At 54.6% G+C, this 20,288-nt stretch overlaps 9 protein-coding genes across 9 annotated transcripts; 4 read left to right on the forward strand and 5 right to left on the reverse strand.

The window, feature by feature from the left end:
* Positions 1-117: 117 nt before the first annotated feature.
* Positions 118-728, forward strand: GPX2 (Glutathione peroxidase 2; the record flags this gene model as incomplete). Its single annotated transcript, XM_064841921.1, has 2 exons — positions 118-277; positions 340-728. The coding sequence occupies 2 exons, from the start codon at positions 118-120 to the stop codon at positions 726-728; spliced, it is 549 nt and encodes a 182-aa protein (XP_064690431.1).
* Positions 729-1,030: 302 nt separating this feature from the next.
* On the reverse strand, positions 1,031-1,947 carry LTS14_009239 (uncharacterized protein; the record flags this gene model as incomplete). Its single annotated transcript, XM_064841922.1, has 5 exons — positions 1,031-1,159; positions 1,216-1,512; positions 1,570-1,626; positions 1,676-1,776; positions 1,830-1,947. 5 exons carry the CDS (start codon positions 1,945-1,947, stop codon positions 1,031-1,033), a joined length of 702 nt encoding a protein of 233 aa, XP_064690432.1.
* A 1,764-nt stretch (positions 1,948-3,711) lies between these two features.
* Positions 3,712-5,238, reverse strand: LTS14_009240 (uncharacterized protein; the record flags this gene model as incomplete). Its single annotated transcript, XM_064841923.1, has 1 exon — positions 3,712-5,238. The coding sequence occupies one exon, from the start codon at positions 5,236-5,238 to the stop codon at positions 3,712-3,714; it is 1,527 nt and encodes a 508-aa protein (XP_064690433.1).
* A 2,487-nt stretch (positions 5,239-7,725) lies between these two features.
* Positions 7,726-9,690, forward strand: LTS14_009241 (uncharacterized protein; the record flags this gene model as incomplete). Its single annotated transcript, XM_064841924.1, has 1 exon — positions 7,726-9,690. One exon carries the CDS (start codon positions 7,726-7,728, stop codon positions 9,688-9,690), a length of 1,965 nt encoding a protein of 654 aa, XP_064690434.1.
* A 383-nt stretch (positions 9,691-10,073) lies between these two features.
* On the forward strand, positions 10,074-11,366 carry LTS14_009242 (uncharacterized protein; the record flags this gene model as incomplete). The annotated part of the gene is made up of 2 exons (XM_064841925.1): positions 10,074-11,134; positions 11,210-11,366. The coding sequence occupies 2 exons, from the start codon at positions 10,074-10,076 to the stop codon at positions 11,364-11,366; spliced, it is 1,218 nt and encodes a 405-aa protein (XP_064690435.1).
* A 741-nt stretch (positions 11,367-12,107) lies between these two features.
* LTS14_009243 (uncharacterized protein) lies at positions 12,108-13,544 on the reverse strand (the record flags this gene model as incomplete). The annotated part of the gene is made up of 2 exons (XM_064841926.1): positions 12,108-13,030; positions 13,097-13,544. 2 exons carry the CDS (start codon positions 13,542-13,544, stop codon positions 12,108-12,110), a joined length of 1,371 nt encoding a protein of 456 aa, XP_064690436.1.
* Positions 13,545-13,817: 273 nt separating this feature from the next.
* LTS14_009244 (uncharacterized protein) lies at positions 13,818-14,516 on the forward strand (the record flags this gene model as incomplete). Its single annotated transcript, XM_064841927.1, has 2 exons — positions 13,818-14,292; positions 14,320-14,516. The coding sequence occupies 2 exons, from the start codon at positions 13,818-13,820 to the stop codon at positions 14,514-14,516; spliced, it is 672 nt and encodes a 223-aa protein (XP_064690437.1).
* An 876-nt stretch (positions 14,517-15,392) lies between these two features.
* LTS14_009245 (uncharacterized protein) lies at positions 15,393-17,420 on the reverse strand (the record flags this gene model as incomplete). Its single annotated transcript, XM_064841928.1, has 2 exons — positions 15,393-17,257; positions 17,405-17,420. 2 exons carry the CDS (start codon positions 17,418-17,420, stop codon positions 15,393-15,395), a joined length of 1,881 nt encoding a protein of 626 aa, XP_064690438.1.
* An 860-nt stretch (positions 17,421-18,280) lies between these two features.
* LTS14_009246 (uncharacterized protein) lies at positions 18,281-19,575 on the reverse strand (the record flags this gene model as incomplete). The annotated part of the gene is made up of 5 exons (XM_064841929.1): positions 18,281-18,628; positions 18,692-18,950; positions 19,004-19,161; positions 19,212-19,396; positions 19,458-19,575. 5 exons carry the CDS (start codon positions 19,573-19,575, stop codon positions 18,281-18,283), a joined length of 1,068 nt encoding a protein of 355 aa, XP_064690439.1.
* Positions 19,576-20,288: the final 713 nt, after the last annotated feature.

Here is a 20,288-nt window from a genome sequence, read left to right on the forward strand (position 1 = left end):
CTTCTCCGGCCTTCTAGAGCCGTTAGCAGGAATATATACAAGCCTGCTCCATTCCTCGCCTCCTCGGCGACCACTCCTACACATCCCTTCATCCACCCTATCAGACCACTATCAACCATGTCTTCCGCTACCACCTTCTACGACTTCACGCCCAAGAACAAGACGGGCAAACCATATCCTCTCACCGACCTAAAAGGCAAGGTCGTGCTCGTCGTCAACACCGCCAGCAAATGCGGCTTCACACCTCAATTCGAGGGCCTTGAGAAGCTCTACAAAGGTAAATTTTTCCACCCTCCAACGCCTATGCATATTATGCACGCGACTAACGCAGACACCCAGAACTCAAACCTTCCCACCCCGACTTCGAAATCCTCGGCTTTCCCTGCAACCAATTCGCCGCCCAAGACCCGGGCAGCAACGAAGAGATCCAGGAATTCTGCCAACTCAACTACGGCGTCTCCTTCCCCATTCTCGGCAAAACCGACGTCAACGGCTCTAACGTTGAGCCCGTGTGGGAATGGATGAAGACGAGCAAACCAGGTCTCATGGGTCTGACGAGGATCAAGTGGAACTTTGAGAAGTTTCTGATTGGGAGGGATGGCAAGGTCGTGCAGAGGTGGGCGAGTACAAGTACACCTGCAGGTCTGAAGGGTGCGATCGAAGGGGAGTTGAAGAAGGCTAAGCCTACAGGCACGAAGCCGGAGGCGCCCACGCCGACCACGAAATAGTGGGAGAGGAGATTGTGAGGCGCTGGAGGAAGCTGGTTTTGCAGCGAGTTTGCATGTCGATAGATACGGTTCAATGATACCCCATCCTAGTCCACACTCGAACGCCGTCCATCCCATCCGTTATCGTGACTACTCGCAACGGCGTCTCGTTCGTCGTGTTTTCAAAGAGTGTAGTTCGGCTGATCTACAGTCTACAACTACTCTCATACCCGTCAATTCTGTCCAGCAGCTCGACAAAGGCCTTCGAGCTCGAACACGAACTACTTGGCCAGCAGAAGTGTCGTCAGGAATGATGTTTCACTCTAAGCAGTACCCCTGAGCGCGGCAACGACGAACTTTGTGCCCAAGCTCTGCACACTCGCCGACTGTGGATAGGCAAGATGCTGAGCATTGATACCGAAGCCGTGAGCAGTGTCGCAGACACCGTCACCCTAGATGGCTTCTGCGTTAGCATGTTCGCACCACACATGAGATGTTTGACACTTACGTAGTTGCAAACATCCAGAGTCTTCGCCACCCAGTTGGACGGGATCCCACCTCCAAGCGCCACAGACAGCCCATTAACATTCTTCGTCGTTGTCCCCCCGTTTTGGTCGACGTTGCAGGCCAGACCGCTCTTGTGCTCTGGGTCGCCGATAAGGAAGACTCCCTTGACGGCATCGAAAGATGTCCCGGTGAGCCTAGACATAGCGTTGACGGTTGCGGCAGCGCCTTGGGAGTAGCCCTCCAGGATGACGCAGACGTTTGAATTGGCGCGGACGAGGCTAGAGACCTTGTTCACGATCTATGGAAGGGTCAGTACATCGTTGTAAGACCGATGGCGGTTGGCTGGAATACTTACGTCTGTTGTACCTGCGGCAAAATTCTGGCTGAAGTCTGCGGAGTAGACGGTGCTGTACTGGTAGACTCTTAGTAAGAACATCGGATGTATGCTGTGCTCAACATACGATGGTGCCGCCTGAGACCTGCTGCTGAACATTGCTGTTCATGGTGCGGAAGCCGGAGGATGGGCCCTGGATCTCGCCAGTACCACGGGTGTTGATGATGGCTGGAGTTGGTCAATAGCATGTCCAAAGGACGCCTTTGGTTGCTGGTGCTCACTGTAAGCAGCACAGCTCGTCTGGCGCTCGGCGATGCTGCTCTCGTCTCGCTCGACTACCGGAGCGGCGGAGACGGAGAGGGCCATGCCCATGGCGAGGAGAGCTTTTGTGATATGCATGATGGTGAGAAAGAAAGTCTGGAAGGTAATCTCGAAAGTGAATGGTAGGCAGATGCTGATAATTCTGAATGAAGCTGGGATCTGGATTTGGCCTTACACGCTGAACTTCCTTACCTTATATGCTCGCACATCGTGCTGGCAGACATTCGTCCCGAGGTCTGCACAAAATAGCAATGTAGTTTGGAGTTTCCTGTTACGGCTCACCATCTAGCAGATGAAACGTGGACGTCGACTTGATATGCCGCCACGGCAGCACCACCGTGTTTGTTTCCACAGTCCTGGTCGATGACCGAGGCTCTCGAGATCGTGCTTACTCCCGGTAGGTGGCACTGAGGGAGGAAGTGAGATCGCTAGCAGGGATTCATCGGATACCTCCTTCGCTCAATGCTGAGACACGCATGATCGGTAACGTTGGTTTGTGTCAAGTGGCTCGGCATGAAGCATCATGTTCCGGTCCTAGATGCTTGTGGCGTAAAAGTTGCAGAGTCGGCCGAGGCAGAGTGAGAAGAACTGGGTATGTCGTTGGTCGGAAGGTAGATCGATGCATCGTAGCCAAGCATTTGGCTTGTATCGTACTGTCGGCAGGGCTGTGTGACATTGGTCTTGGCCAGAAAAGCTGACTCGGTCTTGCGCAAAGCGCATGGTATTGAGCCTACTCCCCGAGATCATTCACATGACTCAGACCACATCATAGGAAGCCAAAATGTATACACGTATCTCGTGAGAACCTCGGCGAGAATGTCATGGCAGTATATTGCTCGTGTATGTTGGTCGGAAGTCGAAGCAAGAGGTTAAAGTTCAACGACCTGTCAGAGCATGAGCCGCTTCTTGGCCGATGCTGCCACATGGGGAAGTCGAAAACAGACTTCTGCGTTTCGCCTCCCACACACATTTGTAGCATGCTCCACCATGGGCGTTTGAGAGGCGAGGCAACGCGAGAGATACATTTGAGAAGGTAAATAGAAGGGATGAATGAGTCCAGTTCAGGTCCGCCATAACGACGGTAGTTCGCATCGACAACCACGTTCACCTATATGTCTTCTTGAAGGACACTTGACCTCCCGTCTCTGCTAGAAGCAGCTCACCTGCGGGATAGATCTCGACAATTACGATGATTGCATCTGTACAAGATCTGGGCGGTACTCATGGCTGCCTACGGCACGGTAGATCATACCGTCGTAGCTACCACATTCGCTGGAAGTGAAATTTAGACAGCCATTGCAGACTACCCAAATGCGATTTCTAGCTGAAGTGCGAACCTAGACCGCACACAGTCGCCAAGCCGTGCACTACCGTTGTGGGAAGTCAAAGAGCTCGTTTTGTCAACCACCCAAAGCAGAGATGGCTCACCACGCTGCTGGAGCAAAGGCCATTTGAACGACCTCTGGATGATGGTGTATTTGCATCGAAATGTGGGCGTCGACTGCTTGCTGCCGTCGATCTCGAGTTGAGGTGCCTGGATATTGACACCAGTGCGAATTATGTCGCTCTGATCCGTCCGCCCCACATGAGATATGGAGAGACAAGGGCATGAGTGCATGTTTCCGAAAGCGTCTCTATGATGCTATGTATACAGATATTTCAACGGATCATCGAAGCAATAACACGTCAGAAGCCTGTTCCTCCCAGCATGTCGCAAGTCATAGCCCGTCTCAAACGAGATCCTTCCCAGCAGATAGAATGAAAATTGTCATGAAGTTGAATTCGTAGGTCGAAATAGATATCCTCAATCACACTCTTCAACCACATACCCTCGGCCTTTGTCTAAAGCTTGGCATGGCCGTGGTTGTGACGCGAACTGTGCAAGTGACGCTTCCTCTCGACAGGCGCAGTAGTGGAGCCATTGACGTGGAAGAGAACGTTGTCGCAAGCACCGCCTTCGCAGTTCCTGTATACGCTGAGCGCACCCGCGCCACCGCAGACTTGAGCCGAGTTACCGGCACATGGCTGCCAGCAGTCACCCAAAATATCAGGCTGAGGTGCACGAGAGCCGGCGTTGTCGCTCTTGTAGTCGTTATCGCAATAGCATTGACTTGCATACTCAAGGCCGGCGAGCGAGTAGCCCTTGCCCTTGCAGAAGTCGATGCAGGTCTCAATCGTCATAGAGTTGGAGGCTGTGTTAGCGCCTTGAAGCGTGCGTGTGACGACACTGTCGTTGGCGCAGCCTTGATACTCCCAGCCTAGGGAGCTGACGACGTTGGTGAAATACTCTTGCGCAGTGCCCATGGGCGTGAGCGAACATTTCTGAGGTGGTGCATACTCAGGTCCCTCGGTGGGTGTGTTGCAGCCAGCCAGTTTGGTGAGATTGCCGGTAACAGTCTCGTTAATCATGGGCGGGATCTTGCAGGCTTGGCACTCCTCGTTGGAGAACAGGTCGTCGAAGTATTTGCAATCGGACAGCTGGCCACTGTCGTTCGTGCAATCCCTGGTGGCATTCTTTAGAACCTCGACGTCCCATCCGTTCACGAAGTCGCCGTGGAAGCCGTAGCCAGTACGATCACCTTGCGCGAAGACGAAAGGGTGTTTGCCAGCAGCATCATACCAACGTTCGGCGAAAAGATTCGTCTGGTAGATGATTTCGTAAAAGATCGAGATTGTCTGATTAGGGTGGGAGTCGGGACATACACCGTTGTCATACTCGCCGATTGGGTATGCCATGTGAGAGTGATGGTCCGGCGGGTCCATGTCTACACCATTCCAGCAAGAAGGAAAGTAGACTTGAGCACGGAGGCCATCGGGACAGTTGTAGTCTGGCATGTTACCGGTCTGGGGGTGTTTCGTGGCACCTGAGTAGTCCAGGCAGACGAAGCTAACGGCTTTTCCAGGAGCAGCTTTCAGGCCAGTATCATTGCGCTGCCAAGGATCACCAGCCAGCATGCGAAAGCCCTCTGGGAAGGCTAGAAGATTCTTCAAGTCAGGGCCACGCTGTTCGTAGTAGACCGTCATGCCACCTGTGGCACCATTGCCTTCGCCAGCCTGTGGGACGTCCTCGAAATGACCATCTTCGGCCATGTAGTACAATTTCGGTGTCCAGTAAGCTGACAGATCATCCTTGATCGGGCACGAAGAGCAGGCAGAAGCACGCTGCTGCTCGTAAGTTGTGTTGAAACCGAATCCACTGCCGCCGGATACGGTATGGACGTGGCCCGAAACCTCGTAAGGCGAGACGATGGGATCGATACGCTCAAGCACTAGCCGGCCAGGGCATGGCATGCGCCAAAACGCAGAGACCGGTTCCGTGAGAGCCAACGCCAAGCCCACAGCAGCCTGTGCAATTCTGATAGAAGGCATGATTGCTGCAGTCCAAATGATCGGTATGAAGTCGTGGCAAAGGAACGCTTGTGGTTATCTGATGGTGGTGCGATTCGTGAGCCTAAAAGAGTGTGTTGCGGGTTGGTCGCAGACCTGGATGCGCGCAGCGCGAATAATGAGTGACTGAACGGATGGTAAAGAACGATGATGAACAAAGAAGACGAGCGGATAGCAATATAGCCCCATCTTGAAGTTCTTGCCCCTCGCCTTTGTGAGGCGTTACCTGCGACACCGTCAACAACCTCATTTTATCTATGCACACTATGTGGGCACGGTTTTCTGGTTCAGACAGGGATCCCACGATACGTCGCAGATCTCAACGCACGGGTGGGAGCTCTAGCCACATCTGGAGTAATGGCTTGAACGGTTGTCTCTGCATATTATTTGGGCCACACATCACATAGAGTGGATCTTGACGTGCATAAAGAGCCATCTTATAGCCTTTGATAGTCAACTTCTGTGTGCATGTAAGGCAGCATCGTAGGCAGCATCGTAGGCGTCATGGGCAGCTCCAGCCGCGTCGTAGACTAGGCATTCGGCTTGGATCTGGTTCGGTAGGATACTCCGAGGAGCGTGCCGGCTGTGTAGAAGCGAAGTCGTGTCCTGAATCAGACGAGCGGGCACATGCCAGATGCAGCGACGAATGATGCCAGTGGCTTGACCTGTTCTCGAAAGGCGAACGTAGCGAAGATTGCAGGTGACTGCCGGGTTACGGACTGGTTTGTGAACCAACGGCAGTGGAGCGTTTGGTGGTTCATCGTTTCTGCTGACAGCGAAGCTACTACGCTTTCGTAGTGCTCACGTTCGAGAGTGGGTGTAGGACCGCCGCTCAAGGTCGACTTCGGTATCCACGCTGCGGTGGCGCTTCTGCAAGGAGCTTCGAGATCCACAGATCACTTTGTGGGCCGGAGTGATTGAGTGTCCAGCCGCCAGCGAGCCGCTCAGGGGATATCCGTGGAGCAGACATCCCGCAGCCATTTGACTACCGCCCATGTAGCCCGGTGATCAGTGCAGTCGGGGGAGGTAGATCTGCCGGTAGGGCTGGATGACAGAAACATGCGTGCTTGAAGATCGTGTTCCTTCCACAACAACCGCCCTGATGGCCATGTGTACGCCAATTCCACGCCTCATTTCTACATCGCAAGCACTATGAGAAGGTGGATGGATGCGGCGCCTCTGCAGATATCTGGGAGCTTATGCAGGAGTGCCGCTGCTCTTGGCGATCTTGAAACACGCTAATGCTTGCCTCGACCGGATTTACTTCACGTCTTCAAGAGCACTATGGGCCTCGAAGACTCACCAGGACAACTCTACCTTCGCTGTATGTTCCATTCCTTTATGATAGACACGATCGCATTCTCGCGATCTGTGATATGTTACGAGAACATGAGCGCCGCGGATGTCTACATTGCTAGCACGTAGTCGACTGTGAGATTTGAGGCGCATTGTCCACTGGACCCGTACATGGATGTCTGACCCTTGGACTTGTATACCCATGGGCAATACGGCGCGGGTTCTCATACTCGAACATGTGTGCCACCTGGCTACAGTCGCGACTAAGACCGTTGGCCCAATGCGACCGCCTTGGTAGCCGTCCCCTAGGCGCTTACTACGCGCCCATCGTCCGTGAACACAGTCTATCGGATCCAGACCGGCGTCAGCAAAACATGACTTCCGGGATGACTGCCTGTCGTGTAGATGTTGCCATTGCATGTGTCTGTCCCAATAGAATCTTCGATACCACGACATCACCAGATCCAGGAAGTGGTACGACATTGTCTCCTAACATTATCAATGGCCCGGCGCTCCAGATATATCCTCGGAGTCCTTCTTACTCTCGATCTATCAACACTTGCTTGGTCTAGCAGCTCTTTTGATACCACCTCCCATAATGATAGCTCCAGCGCGGCAAATCATTCGACGAATGAGCAGGTGGCCAACAAAACGACCCGAGTACTCCTCAGTTCATTCCTCGGTTCAGACAGCGTCACGGAGGTAACCCATCGGCCTCTGTACGCATACGACTTACCTTCTGGCAAGTCGGGAAATGCTACCACCATCATATGCGCCCTTGGTGATGCACAGTGCGCATCCACGTGTTCCTCGACGTGGCTGGCCTGCTCATCAAGCTGGGCATTCTGGTCAAGCAATGATGTGTCCATGACACAAGTGGACGTACCGAAGACATATCCCTCTGTAGCTTACTCCACAAGCTACTCGGAAAGCCCTTCAGTCTATAACCGCCAGACTTATGAATATGAGCTTGGAACTGGCCTTGCGACTTTCACTACCACCGTGTATGGGAGGCGACAGTCAGTCAGCGATGCGTCCGTCATTACCGTCCGCGATCCACCTCCCACATGTACTTGGCAACCTTGCTCGATAGCGCCAACCTTTACACCGGCAAGCTGCCGACAGTCTTGTGAAGTACAAGGCGGTACTGTCGAGCTGATTTACTGGGCAGACATGGCTATGTCCACCTCTCCATCAAAGGCCCAAGCTTCAGCATCGGCATCTATCATGTTAGGATATCAGAATCGGTCTTCGTCGCGAGCGCAAGAAGTGACAGCGGTATACAAGAACATGACGCTTACCTCACCGACGGTGTACATCGACTTCCAGACTGCTTACGCCACCGACGATTGTGGCAATGCTGTCGGCAAGGCGTATCCTGGTGCTGTCGTAGGAGTTGATCCGCAATCACTATATAGCATGCTAGGGGACTGGGACTTTGCTGTTCAGACTGTCGACAACGGTGCGAGGACCACAACTTTCTACCCGTCCGCAAAATTCGACTTCCATGATCTGAACGGATTACCGCCAGTTTCGGCATACATAGAGCAGCCAAGTTGCATCGCTTATGGCTGTTACTCTATCTGGTCAAGTCTCTATCGACCGGTTCTTGTCCTACCTAGTCAAGTGCGGAATCTGGACCCAGCATGGAAGAGCTGCGGACTTGACTGGCATGGTGCTTGGGATCCTCCTATTGCTTTGCAGCCAGCTCAAGCGATTGATCCCGTCACCACACCACATGCCCCGTCCTACACCGTGCCTGCTTCGCCACAATCAACAATTAGGGCGCCTGCAAGCCAAACTCCCACAGCGATACCGGCGGATCCCAGAGCGAGTATAAGCCAAGGCGGCGGTGCATTGCACACCCCAGCATCGACAGACCCTCTGGAGTCGGAGAAGCCTGTGCAAAGCTCGACAAGTAACAAGGCATGGCCATCCTCTGCCGACCCGTCCTTGGTCGGCATATCTTTGATCTCGACGCAGACTAGCCCAGAGATTCCAACAAGCTTTTCTTACCGACCCGTTCAGACAGCTGATGACCCAGCCAGCCGATCGGGGGTTGTGCTGGCGAGTCCGAGCATCGTACCAGCCCTCTCCTCAAGCTCGACATTAGTCCATTTCCCTTCAGCAACAAACGCATATGAGGTTCTGACTGCAGCTCAAGGTACTGCGATTAGCAGCATAGCAGCAAGTAGAGACGATCCTGGAAGTTCCGGAAGCATTGCCCCCCCCGCTACCTCTTCTCAAGGTGTCTTGTCCGTCTCGCTCCTAGCTACCTCTTCGGCCTCAACGATAGGAGGTGGGCAAACATTGAGCGCCGTACCTGTCGTAGCACCAGATGGCGGGACATCTCGCCTTCTCTCCTTTGCTGGCACCACAGTCAGTGAGGGCGGCCCAGCTCTAAGCACGGCCGGCCACAGCTACAGCGCTGTGTCCGGAGAAATCATTGAGGACGGCAGTACTGTTGAACTTGCCACGAAGACGTTGAGCAAGACTTCTACACCACAAGCAGCAATCACGATTGGGACTTCGACCGCCGTTGTCCACTCTGTCCCTGGAGGCGGTGTTCTACTTGGTACGCAGACGCTACTATCAGGGTCTGGCGTCTTGATTGATGGTCATACCTTGAGTGCAGGCAGCAACGGTATCGTCCAGGATGGCACGACGATACCGTTCTCGATACCATCTTCCACATTGTCGACACAAGCACCTGAAGCCATCCTCACACTTAGCTCAGCATTCGCAACGGCCTCTGAGATTCCGGGATCCTATATCGCTTGGGCGATTGGAATTCAGACGTTGAGTGTAGGCGAGCCGGGCATCACCATGGGTGGTCACAGCGTCAGCGCGGCACCCTCTGGAGTCCTCCTCGAGGATGGAACTGTAGCAGAGGTCGCGTCCAGTTCATCGTCGTCAGTTGTGCAGAGTCCTAGCTCACCGAGTGGTTTCCTGCCTGTGATTACAACGGCTAGTGGTGCAACACCCACTGAGCAAGGCAGTGCTACGTCGTCCACGGCAGCGACGGGCAGTGGCATAGTTTCATCGTCCGGATCTGCGATCAGGAACAGCTGTCTCCGCATCCTGCTGCTCACACCTGTACTACTAATGCTAGGCTGTCTGTTCGGCGTGTGGACGTAAGTAAAGATAGACATAATATTTCTTCCTTTTAGCATATATCGCATACTATACCCAATAATTGTACCAAACCAAAGCGGAAACTGTTCCGTCTCTGCATAGCAAAGCTCACCAGGCTACCAGGAACCCTCTTCGGCACTTCAACATCCCCACTTGACATCCGGTAGTCCCCACGTCATGTCAGGCGTAACTCAGTTGCTCGGGACTTGAGCATGAGGGTCTCGAAGGCTCCATAATGGGTATGGCTGATCTCTCAATCATGTAAGATAGTATAACATCCACAGGCCGTTCAACACTGCCTTGCCTGCACTGTAAGGACATTACGTACATCACCCATCAATACAAGCGCGAACCACCTCAGAAACCCCTCCCAGACACACCCAACCATGACAACCCAAACCCAGACCCAATCCAACGGCTCCTCCACCTGGATACCCCCCCAAGGCAACTCCTCCCAATGGGGCTCCCAACGCCCGGTAACCCTGACCTCCACCGCGACCTCTTACGCCAACGGCAGCATAACCTTCAACGCCGGCGCCTCTCTCCCCGACACCGAAGCCATCGGCCCCGAAAGCCAACCTTTATCACAATGGCAAAAAGCCGCTGGCATCGACCCAAGCAAACAGGTCAAGATCGTGAAACTAGCGCACATGCGATACCAACATCCTGATCTCGAGGAGATTACAACATTCATGCGGGATTTCGGGATGCATATCGTGCAGACGTCGGACCACGGTAATGAAGGCGGGAAGAGGAGATGGTTCAGAGGATATGGCTCAGATCAATACGTCTACTACGCGCAATCGGGTCCCAAGAAATTCCTCGGAGGGACTTTCGAAGTGGAATCACTATCCGAGCTGGAAAAAGCCACGGCCATCCCGGGGGCGGCAGAAGAAGGGATTCAGAAACTGGACGATGCGCCGGGGGGAGGCCATATGCTCACGTTGACTGATCCGGAGGGGTTCATGGTCAACCTGCTTTACGGCCAAGAAGCGGCACCTACAGGCGATTTTCCGGAGAAGGTGATTGTGAACGACGAGGTGGAGAAACCGCGCGTGCGGAAATTCAATCGCTTCACGCCTGGGCCCGCTGCCGTGCATAAATTAGGACACTATGGGCTCTGCGTCCAAGATTTCGACGAGCAGTTGAAATGGTATACACGGAATTTCAACTTGGCGCCGACGGATTTCTTATATGTGCCTGATGGTGGTGGTAGCAAGGATGGCGGTGGTGGGAAGAAAGACGTAGCGGCTTTCCTACATATCGACCGGGGTGCCGATCCGGTGGACCATCACACGTTCTTCATGTCGACGAATAAAACGAGCCATGTGCACCACTGTTCCTTCGAGGTCCACGATTACGATACCCAGCACTTGGGGCATCAATGGTTGGGTGGGAAAGGGTATACCAGTGTCTGGGGCATAGGGCGACATATCCTGGGATCGCAGTAAGTCCGACTTCATGTCCCCCCATATCGGGAAACAGCGCAAGTGCTAACGTGACGGCTTTCTTTTTTTCGCAGAATCTTCGACTACTGGTGGGACACAACCGGCAACATGGTCGAGCACTACGCCGACGGGGACCTCGTGAACCACGAGACCCCCGTCGGCTGGAGCGACGCCAAGGACGAGAGTCTGGCGGTCTGGGGCCCGGAGGTGTCCAAGTGGTTTCTGGAGTAGTGCCATCCGGCCCCCCACCCTCATCCATGCGGAGATGACTGGAGTGTAATAGAACCCAACACCATGGAATCGGGTGAAGGATGAATCGTCCCTCTCGAAAATCTCCGGGTCTTGTGCAGCTTTTCTTTTCCCGGTCGAGGTCCGAGGTTGATTTGGGCCTGGGGCGCGGGGGCTTGGGCGATCTGTTGGATTCTTCCTGAGCGCGGGGCCATAGGAAGGCTCGATGATGCAGGGGGGGGGATGTTGTGGTGGAGAGGGGGGAAAAGAGGAGCGGAGAGGAGAGGAGAGGAGAGTGGTGGGCCAGCGTCATGAGCTGCTAGGCAGGATGCTGGAGTTTTTCTTTTCCCGTAAAAGGATAAATCATTTCTCGCACTGTGATGCATATTTTCGTCGCTATGTACACAGCAGATCCCGTCATCATGGACGGACGCCACGCAATGCAATGCAATGCAATGCAATGCAGCACGGCGAAAAACGCAAGCCATGCAACGCAGAGCAGATCGGAGCAGACATCCCTCCCCACTCCCGCCCCCCAATGCTAGTAGCAATAGCAGTTGTTACCCCAGCAGCCCCGTCCCCTCCCTTCGCAACACCACGCAGTTACAATTTCCCCACCAATGGCCGCCCCATCTATCATGCATGCATCAATCCTCCTCCTCCTCCTCCTCCTCCTCCTCCTCCTCCCACTTGAGGGCCCCCCCTGCCAAACGACGGTCCAGCAAAGAAAAGCTCGGACCCTCTCTAATTCCTATCCAACCGCCGCCTCAAATTCCGCGTCCGCTTCATCAACTTCTTATACTTATGCTTCTTCATCTTCAACTTCCGCTGCCTCTTGACCGAAATCGCATACATCCTTACATTCCCCTTCCCCGCCGTAGAGGGCGCGTGCTTGATCGCTCGTCCCCGGTGTATTGCGCTTCCTGCCCTGCTTGTGAGGTGTGCTCGCTGCTGGTGGGAGGAGAGGAGGAACGCACGTCTGCGTTGCATGAAGTTCGTTCTTCGCGGTTGCTTGACCTCTTCTGTAGAGGAGGGGTCGCGGATGCCGTTCTCCAGACTCGTCTGCTGAGCGGGATCCGTGACCTGCACGATCGGGGTATGAGAGGCTGAGTAAGATTGTTCGCCATTCGCGGCCGTGGTCTCGAGGATGGTGATGGTGGTTTGGTAGCTCTTTTGTCCCGTTGCTTGTGTTGTTGTAGGTACTGCTAGCGGCCTTCGACTCGATGCCTTGGTGGTTGCTCGTTTTGTACTTGTTGTCTTCTGCTGCTGCTGCTGCTGCTCGGATGCAAAAGGTGACGGTGGCGGTGGAGGGCGAAAGGGTGTGAATTGCGCCACTAGCTCCTCCAGACTCTTGATCTTAGGCATCGGTGCACCGTCAAGATGTTTCACTCCATTATCGGCGTTTGTGGGGGATTCTTGAATCACTTCCCATCGCACGCCGTCGTCTTGGTTTGCGCGGGCCTTGGTTTCGAGACTCTCGATGGTGTTGTGGAGGGTGTAGATTACGTCTTCGGGTCTTCGCTGGGCGGAGTCGCCGTCGGCCCAGGGGTCGTGAGTGAGGCGTGTGTCGAAGATGGTGTTGAAGGCTTCGATTGAGGCGGGAGGGGGGATGGTGGTGGTTACGGACATGGGGCGGTGGAGGGAGAAGAAGGAGGAGAGGCCGACGTCTGTTCATTCCCTTCAAGTTAGTAATCTACCCTTCCGTCCGGGTTTGATTCAGATGTATAACATACCCTTGTCTCCCAAATGCTGCACGCCAGGCACGGCAGGCAGACGAGCAAACTGATCCGCAGTCTGGCCTTGCCTCTCACTCTCCCTCTCCCTCTCCCTCTCCCTCCCCGGCATCAACACCTCAGCCACTTTACTCGTTCGCGGCCCATAAGCTCCTCTCTTCGACTTCCTCACATTCTTCGGCGTGGCTTGTGACTGTGCCTGAGACTCCTCGGCCGATGTCGCCGTCACTGCAGCCGCACCTTTCGCCGCAGGAGTAGGTTTACTGCTATCGGGCGGACATGACGCTTTGCTGCTCGATGGCCGGCGCTGGTGTGAAGGGCGGGAGGTTGTTGGTCGATGGACGGTGGTGCAGGTCGAGGCGGAAGATAAGGCCGAGGGAGTCGGGGACGGGGTGTGGGTGTTGACTATGGCGCGGTGGGCGGCGCGGGTGAGTTTGGTGGAGAACATGGCCGGTGTTCTCGGCGTAAGAGGAGAGGGTGGGATGGTAGTATATTGGCCGACAATGACCGACTTCGCCGTGAAAGATACAGGAACTAGATAGACGCAGCGGAGCGGGCAAGAGCTCGTTCTTGGCGCTAGCGGATGCTTTGACCCGAGCCCTTGTCGCCGTCTTCAGGCACATGACACCACATAGAACATATGATCATCAGCCCATCTACTGTAGATATTAGAAGAGAAGTAGTATTCATCCAACTCTGCACCCTCCCCCTACCAGTCAAAATGCAAGTCGCAACCAAAGAGACCGCCCGCCAGCTGCCCGACCAAGCCACCCTCAACCAAGTCGCCTCCCTCCAAGTCATCGATGAAAACGGCACCAAACTCCCCTTCAACACCCTCTACACCACCTCTCCCTCCTCTCCCTCCTCCCCCCAAAAGAACCTCCTAATCTTCATCCGCCACTTCTTCTGCGGCAGCTGCGAAGAATACGTCCGCGCCTTACAACGCCACAGCCACCTCTTCTCCCCATCCCACAACAACAACACCACCACCAACACCAACACAACCCTCACAATCATCGGCTCCGGCCAACCCGACCAAATCCCCGGCTACCGCCACCGAACCGGAACCACCTTCCCCATCTTCTGCGACCCGGAGAGAAAAGTGTATACCACACTGGGAATGACGAATAATTACGGTGGCGGGGAGAAGAAACCGGAGTATATTACTCAGGGGTCGCTGGGGTTGGCGTTGAAGAGTACGTGGACGCTTATGACTAGTAAAGGGGGGCCGGGGTTGGAGGGGGGGCATCCGGGGCAGAATGGGGGGGAGGTTTTGTTTGTGGAGGGCGGTAAGGGAGGGGTGGAGGTGGTGTTTTGTCATCGCATGTTGAGTACGAGGGATCATGCCGAGGTGGGGGAGTTGTTGGAGGTGCTGGGGGTTGCTGGTGAGAAGGAGCCAGGGGCAGGGTGGGAAGGGTGAGGCGGGAGAGTGAGGAGATTGTGTCGGGAGGTGGGGAGAGTGCTGCGGTCTGAGATGTTCTTCTGGTCTACTACTGACATGCAATCGGATGGAGAGGCAGGTGTTGCTACATCCGATCCGCACGCATTCCCGTCCCGTATGCATATTCCCTCCCAAAACCTGGGCCCGGAATATTCGGGAGGTGGCGCGCAGAAGTGGCCACTAACTCCGTGGCATGGGATCAATACCAATGCAATCCTCCTCTACACATGTGTCCTGTGAGGGGAACCGACATACTCGCGTTCGACAGCACATCAGCCTTCTCCACGGAGTCAGTAGGAGCATACCTGCTAGCCGCTGGTCGTGAATCGGACACAACAGCTTCGAGACCAGCTGTTCTTTTTCTCTTGGAGAGAGAGAAATGACTGGCTGTCGAGGTTGAACACGATGGCATTGTGTCTGGGAGACGATCGACATTGTGCTGCACACAGCGTGAGAGCGACCGCATGAGTGGCGAGAGCGAGACCATCGGGATCACACTCAGGAGCGAAGCTGAGAGAACAGGGGAATCCTTGCGTTCCCCCAGATCAACGATCGCATAAGTATGAAGTAAGAAATCACTCGTGCACTATGCCCAGTCACAGACATGCCACGCACCTCGAACAGACTTATGTCGCAGTGTATACAAAGAACTCTATCCAGCAAAAAGGTACAAGAATCTTTGCCAACCCCATTCGTGACTCAAGGTTCCCATTATCCGAACCCGTACCCTTGAACATGGTTGCCGACTTGTACCGAAGTCCAGGTGCTTCATGCCCGTAGAGCCCTAACGGGCACTAGCGACCGTAGTAGCTCCCCTCAGATAAGGTGTCGTCTCCGGCGACCATCCCTAATAGCCTAGCCAGAAGAGCCGGAGGACGTCGGTCGCTTCCCCGTGGCCGAGTCCTGATCTTCAGGAAACACAATACTAGGCGCCGTATCCCAGCCTGCGATCGCCGCCGCTGCTCCCGAGAGCAAGGGGATGGGGGAGGTGCGTCGACTACTCATTGGCGAATCCACTTTGCCCGCGCCATCTCCTACCGCGGCGCCAACCTGCACAGTCGCCGCCGCCGCCGCCAGCGCACCCTCCATCCTCTTCACCTCCTCCTCCTCCACCACCTCCGCAGCCGCCTCCGTAGCCTCCTCCCGCACACATCTCCCGCACAAACACTCCGCGTCCAACCACCTCCTCATTCTTTTCCGGCGAGCTTTCAGTGGTTCATCAGCCATATAGCCGTCGTAGAGAACGAAAAATTGTTCCCCCTCCTCAATCGCTCGGGATGTCGTGATCCTCATACTCGTGCAATTCCCTTGCCCAACTTCCCAGCTCACATTCGGTTCGCAACTATGATTAAACAGGCTGAAGAGCGGGGAGATGCAGGAATGGAGCGGGTTGCTCCAGCTGTTGTTTCGGGAGCGGGCGGCGAGTTCGAAGAGCGTCCAGGTTTCGTATTGGGGAGAGGCGAAGATGTCGATGCCCGCGGTTTGGAGGAGGAAGAGGTTGGGGATGATGATGTCTTCTTCCAGGGAGAAGATCTGGATTTTCGTCCGACGGTAGGTCGGGGTTAGGCGGGCTAGGAGTGGGTGGTCGAGTGGGTGTTTGATCGTGCTGCTGCTGCTGCTGCTGCCGCCGCCGCTGGTCTGTTGACACTCCTCATTGTCCTCCTCGGCTTCACTAGCTCGCTTCTGTAGGGTCTCCCCAAGCAACCGACACAAAAGCAGTACGCCTGCGGCCTCCTTCCCGCATCTATCCCGGATCCAGCGGAGGTCTTGCTCTACCGTCTCCTCTGGGAATTTAGGGTGAATGGGGTCTGAACAGCCCATTCCGCCATGGAGGTTCGCGAGGTTCTGGGGGTGAGAGCCAGTGCCTGGACCAATACAACCCCATGTTCGTGTCTTGTCGAGGATGAGGGTTGTGTGGGCGGGGATGTCGTGTGTGGCGAAGACGCCGAGGATGTCGCTCGTCGGTTTGGAGAGTGGATCCGAAGGCATTTCCGAGTTTGATGAACGGCCGAAGGCGTGGCGGCGGATGACACAATCTGCTGTTCCCCTGCCCTTATCTCGCGCTTGCTGCTCGAATTCCGCGTTGATCGTTTCGAGTAATTGGTCGTCTCGATATCGGTGTCGGGCTTCCATCCATGGGTATAGGCGGGAATAATATCGGCCTTCTTCGAATTGAGGGTAGTAATAGAGATTCTTATTTTGGAGATATCGTGCTTCTTCCCGCAAATCAGATAGGCGCTGCCATCGGTAGTCATTCTCGTCAAAGTCGTAGTGCCCTTCGTGCTCGAAACATGATCCCCCCTCGTCATCCGCCGCATCCTCCATCTTCACATCCGCCTCCCTCATCCAAAACCCCATCTTGAACCCCAACTTCCACCGTCCACCAACCTCGTCGTTCCCAGCCCTGGCTTCCCGCCCATCATGCCGCTCCTCACACTTCTCCATCATCTTCCCGGCCAGAAAACCCGCTTTCCAAGCATCCCCCGCCGCCGACTCAGGGTACTTCAACTGACTCAAGACATCCGCTCTCCTGACCCACAGAGTCACATTATAAGGATAGCGGCCAATCTGTCTTGTCAGCTCGATCAATCTATCCCGGAGACTCTCCAGGTCCTGGGGACTTAAGACTGGATCGCCCGGTTCCGTGGGTCGGGTGGGTAGGTAGGGTGATATCCAGGACTGATCCATTGTGCTCACTCGTTCGGTATACGTCAAAGAATCTATGATGGACGTGAATATGCCAGGATGATGTGACTCGGCTTCAGTGGTACTGGGAGCAAGTAAGAAATAGACAATCCAGCGCGTCACTTTCCAGAGCTGTGCATCAGTGACCAAATGTGAAAGTGAATACTGTCCTTTCTGCTCACCGGTAAGCACATCCATACGTACGTGTGAGCGCGTGAAGTGATGTCAAGCCGAGTGTTCACTGCTCCTCTGCACCAGCATCCGCCACATCAGCCTCTCCTTGGCCACCCCGAGCCATCTGAAAAAGGAGACTGACCAAGTTGAGAGTGACTCAAAAAATTAAAAGAGAACAACATGATCTATACAACATCCGCCGCAGCAGACGAAATATCCCTAAGTGGCGAAGCCATCGCCGCCGCCACCGAAACGCTGACCCCAGCGGCATAATCTAGGCGCGCCGTAACTCGCTCGCTCGAAGAAGAAGAAAAAGGCCCAATCCTCCTCCTGATGATCAGAGCCGAACTGTACTTCAGGAAAATGGGGTTGCGCCGTAGAACGCCATCGTCCAGCCCTTGTTCCGACAATTGGGTAAGGTACACAGCACACAGCGCGAAGCTTGCTTTTTCTATCCTCCGCCTGCGATTATATGCCTGCCATATCCTCGATCAGAGCTTTGCTGGCTCCAGATCAACGTCCTCCCCGCTTCCGCTAAGCCCATAGAATGCTCCTCTCTTGTGACATTTTTGTCCCATTTCCACGCAATGCAATATTCTCCCTTCCTTCCCGTTTCTCTCCCATCCCGTTCCACTCGTTCCTCACTGCTGTTTCTCGTCGCCAGGCGGTTCCTCAAGACATTCTGCAAAGAAATCGATGAATTAGAACAAAGCTCTTCTTGCAATCCAACGCAGCACAATTCCACAACTTCAGAAACTCTTTTCTTGCAAATGTCATCGAGAATAGGCAGCGCCGGCTGCGCTTTCCCCGTGTCTCTCTCGCAAAATCTCGTTCGTATACGCGCTCGCGGAAACAGGGGGGTATTCGGATCGGAGGGCTCATGCTCACAGCATCAATTGGTGCAGATTCCGCTGCACAATCATATCCTGCACACTCTTCATCGTCTTGTCCAGCAGGTTCGTATCGGTCGCGTTGGTGAAGTGTACATAGGCCTCCTTCGTTGGGTCGCGCACCAGGCCCCTGAACTTGCGCGCGAAGAAGTCCTGGCCGGCCTCGACGTCGCGGTCGCCGCCGTTGAAGTCGGGGAAGTGGGTGCGGATGGGTGCGGTGCCGGAGGTGATTTTCTCGCGGAAGAGGTCGATCTTGTTGAGGAAGAGGATGAGGGCGGATTTCTCGAAGTATTTGCTGTTGGCGATGCTTTCGAAGAGCATGAGCGCTTCGTGCATTTGGTTCTGCAGGGTGTGTTAGCATGATGGCGGTACATCCTCCCTCATATGAATTGCGCAAGATCTTACTCCATTGCGATCCTCAACCAACACATGATCGTAGCCACTGATCGCCACTAAGAAGAGTACCACCTGGACGTTATCGAAGACGTGTATCCACTTCTTACGCTCTGATCGCTGTCCACCGACGTCAAACATGCGATATGTGAGGTTGCCAGTATCGAAGATGGTTTCTGTAATGCCTGTTGTTCGTAATCGTGCTCGGAGAATATCTTGGTCAGTGGGCAGGTAATCTTTCGCGAAGAGCCTGTCGATATCGGAGAAGTAGCTGTGAGATGTCAGTACAGCTCAGCGCATGAGCTAGTTCTGCTGAGGACATACTATATCAGATTGTCATGTAGCGCGTATTCATTGCCTTTCTTGATAGCAAGCTGGACACCATGGTCTCGCCAGAGGCTTTTGAAAGCATTGAGGCAGTCCAATGGCATGGAGTCTTCGGGTCCGATTTCCGGGTCTGCTGCTATGATCTCTGCGAAGCGCTACGCAATGTCAGCTGCCCGTCCTCCATCAGCCGCAGGCCAACACTTACGATATTACTGGGCTCCGCAAAGTCCACCTCCTGCTCTTCCATAGCACCGAACACCACCTGAAAGGCGTGTAAGAGATTTTGGAAGATGGTGACCTTCCATTGTTTTCGTTCTGGCAGCTGGAAACCTTTGGTGTGTATCAAGCGCATCTGCTTCAGGACCGTCGACTTGCCTGACTCTCCAGCTCCTGTGTGTCACGGTCAGTCGCTGCCTTCTCCTCTCTGCGACCATACACCTCTCCTGCTTACCGAGCAACAGCAACTTCACCTCCTTGGCCTGCTTCCTCTGATCCTCCCTCAACTGCTTCTCAATCTCCCGATTCTTTCTCGCATCGGGATCCTCCTTTTGTGCATTGCCGAAACACATGATTCTTGCAATGGCCATTCACCGCCGCAACGCAACGCGGGAATCGATGATGGTGTGAGAGAGTATTGGAGTAGGAGAGTAGCGGGTGTGTGTGGAGCGGGGCGCAGGATACCCGTCGGGCGCCACGAGGTGTGTAAAGTGTGAGATACGCGTAAGGTTTCGGTAGCGAAGCTGCGGGCGAACCTTCGATGGTGTCCACGGTCGAGCGAGCGCCCAGCACGTTGCGTGATGCGGGTGCGGACAGGGAGGCCGGGCGAAAATGGCAAGGTGTGGTGATGCGATATTACGATGCTGTGCGTCTCGTGGGTGGACTCTCTGAAGATTGAGTGGTTGAGTGGTGTAGGTGGTGCTTCTGCGCACGCGGGGTTGGGCTCTTGGTGTAATGCCTGGTAGAAGCGTGGATCGGCGAGTCGATGGTGCTACTGTATGTCTCAGCCACGCCGTCACACTCTGTCGATATCGTTGGTCTCGTGTGCTGAAAAGTTCCGATGTCTGTGATGCCAATGGCTGTGCAGAATTTCGTTGCTGTAACAGAGACAGTAGGGTCAGGATGAGGCTCCAAGTCAAGCTTGGATTGCCAGGCGTCGATCAGGGCGTGCTCCCAGAACACCGCACAAGCCCTCAGCACTCGATTTACTATATTTCAAACCGAACCAGGGAATGCACACACAAAAGAATGTGTGCGAATGCGGCAGTTGGAGATGTAGGTCTTG

Source organism: Recurvomyces mirabilis (genome assembly GCF_035927965.1).
Source record: "Recurvomyces mirabilis strain CCFEE 5264 chromosome Unknown scaffold_30, whole genome shotgun sequence".
Taxonomy (NCBI): Eukaryota; Fungi; Ascomycota; class Dothideomycetes; order Mycosphaerellales; family Teratosphaeriaceae; genus Recurvomyces; species Recurvomyces mirabilis.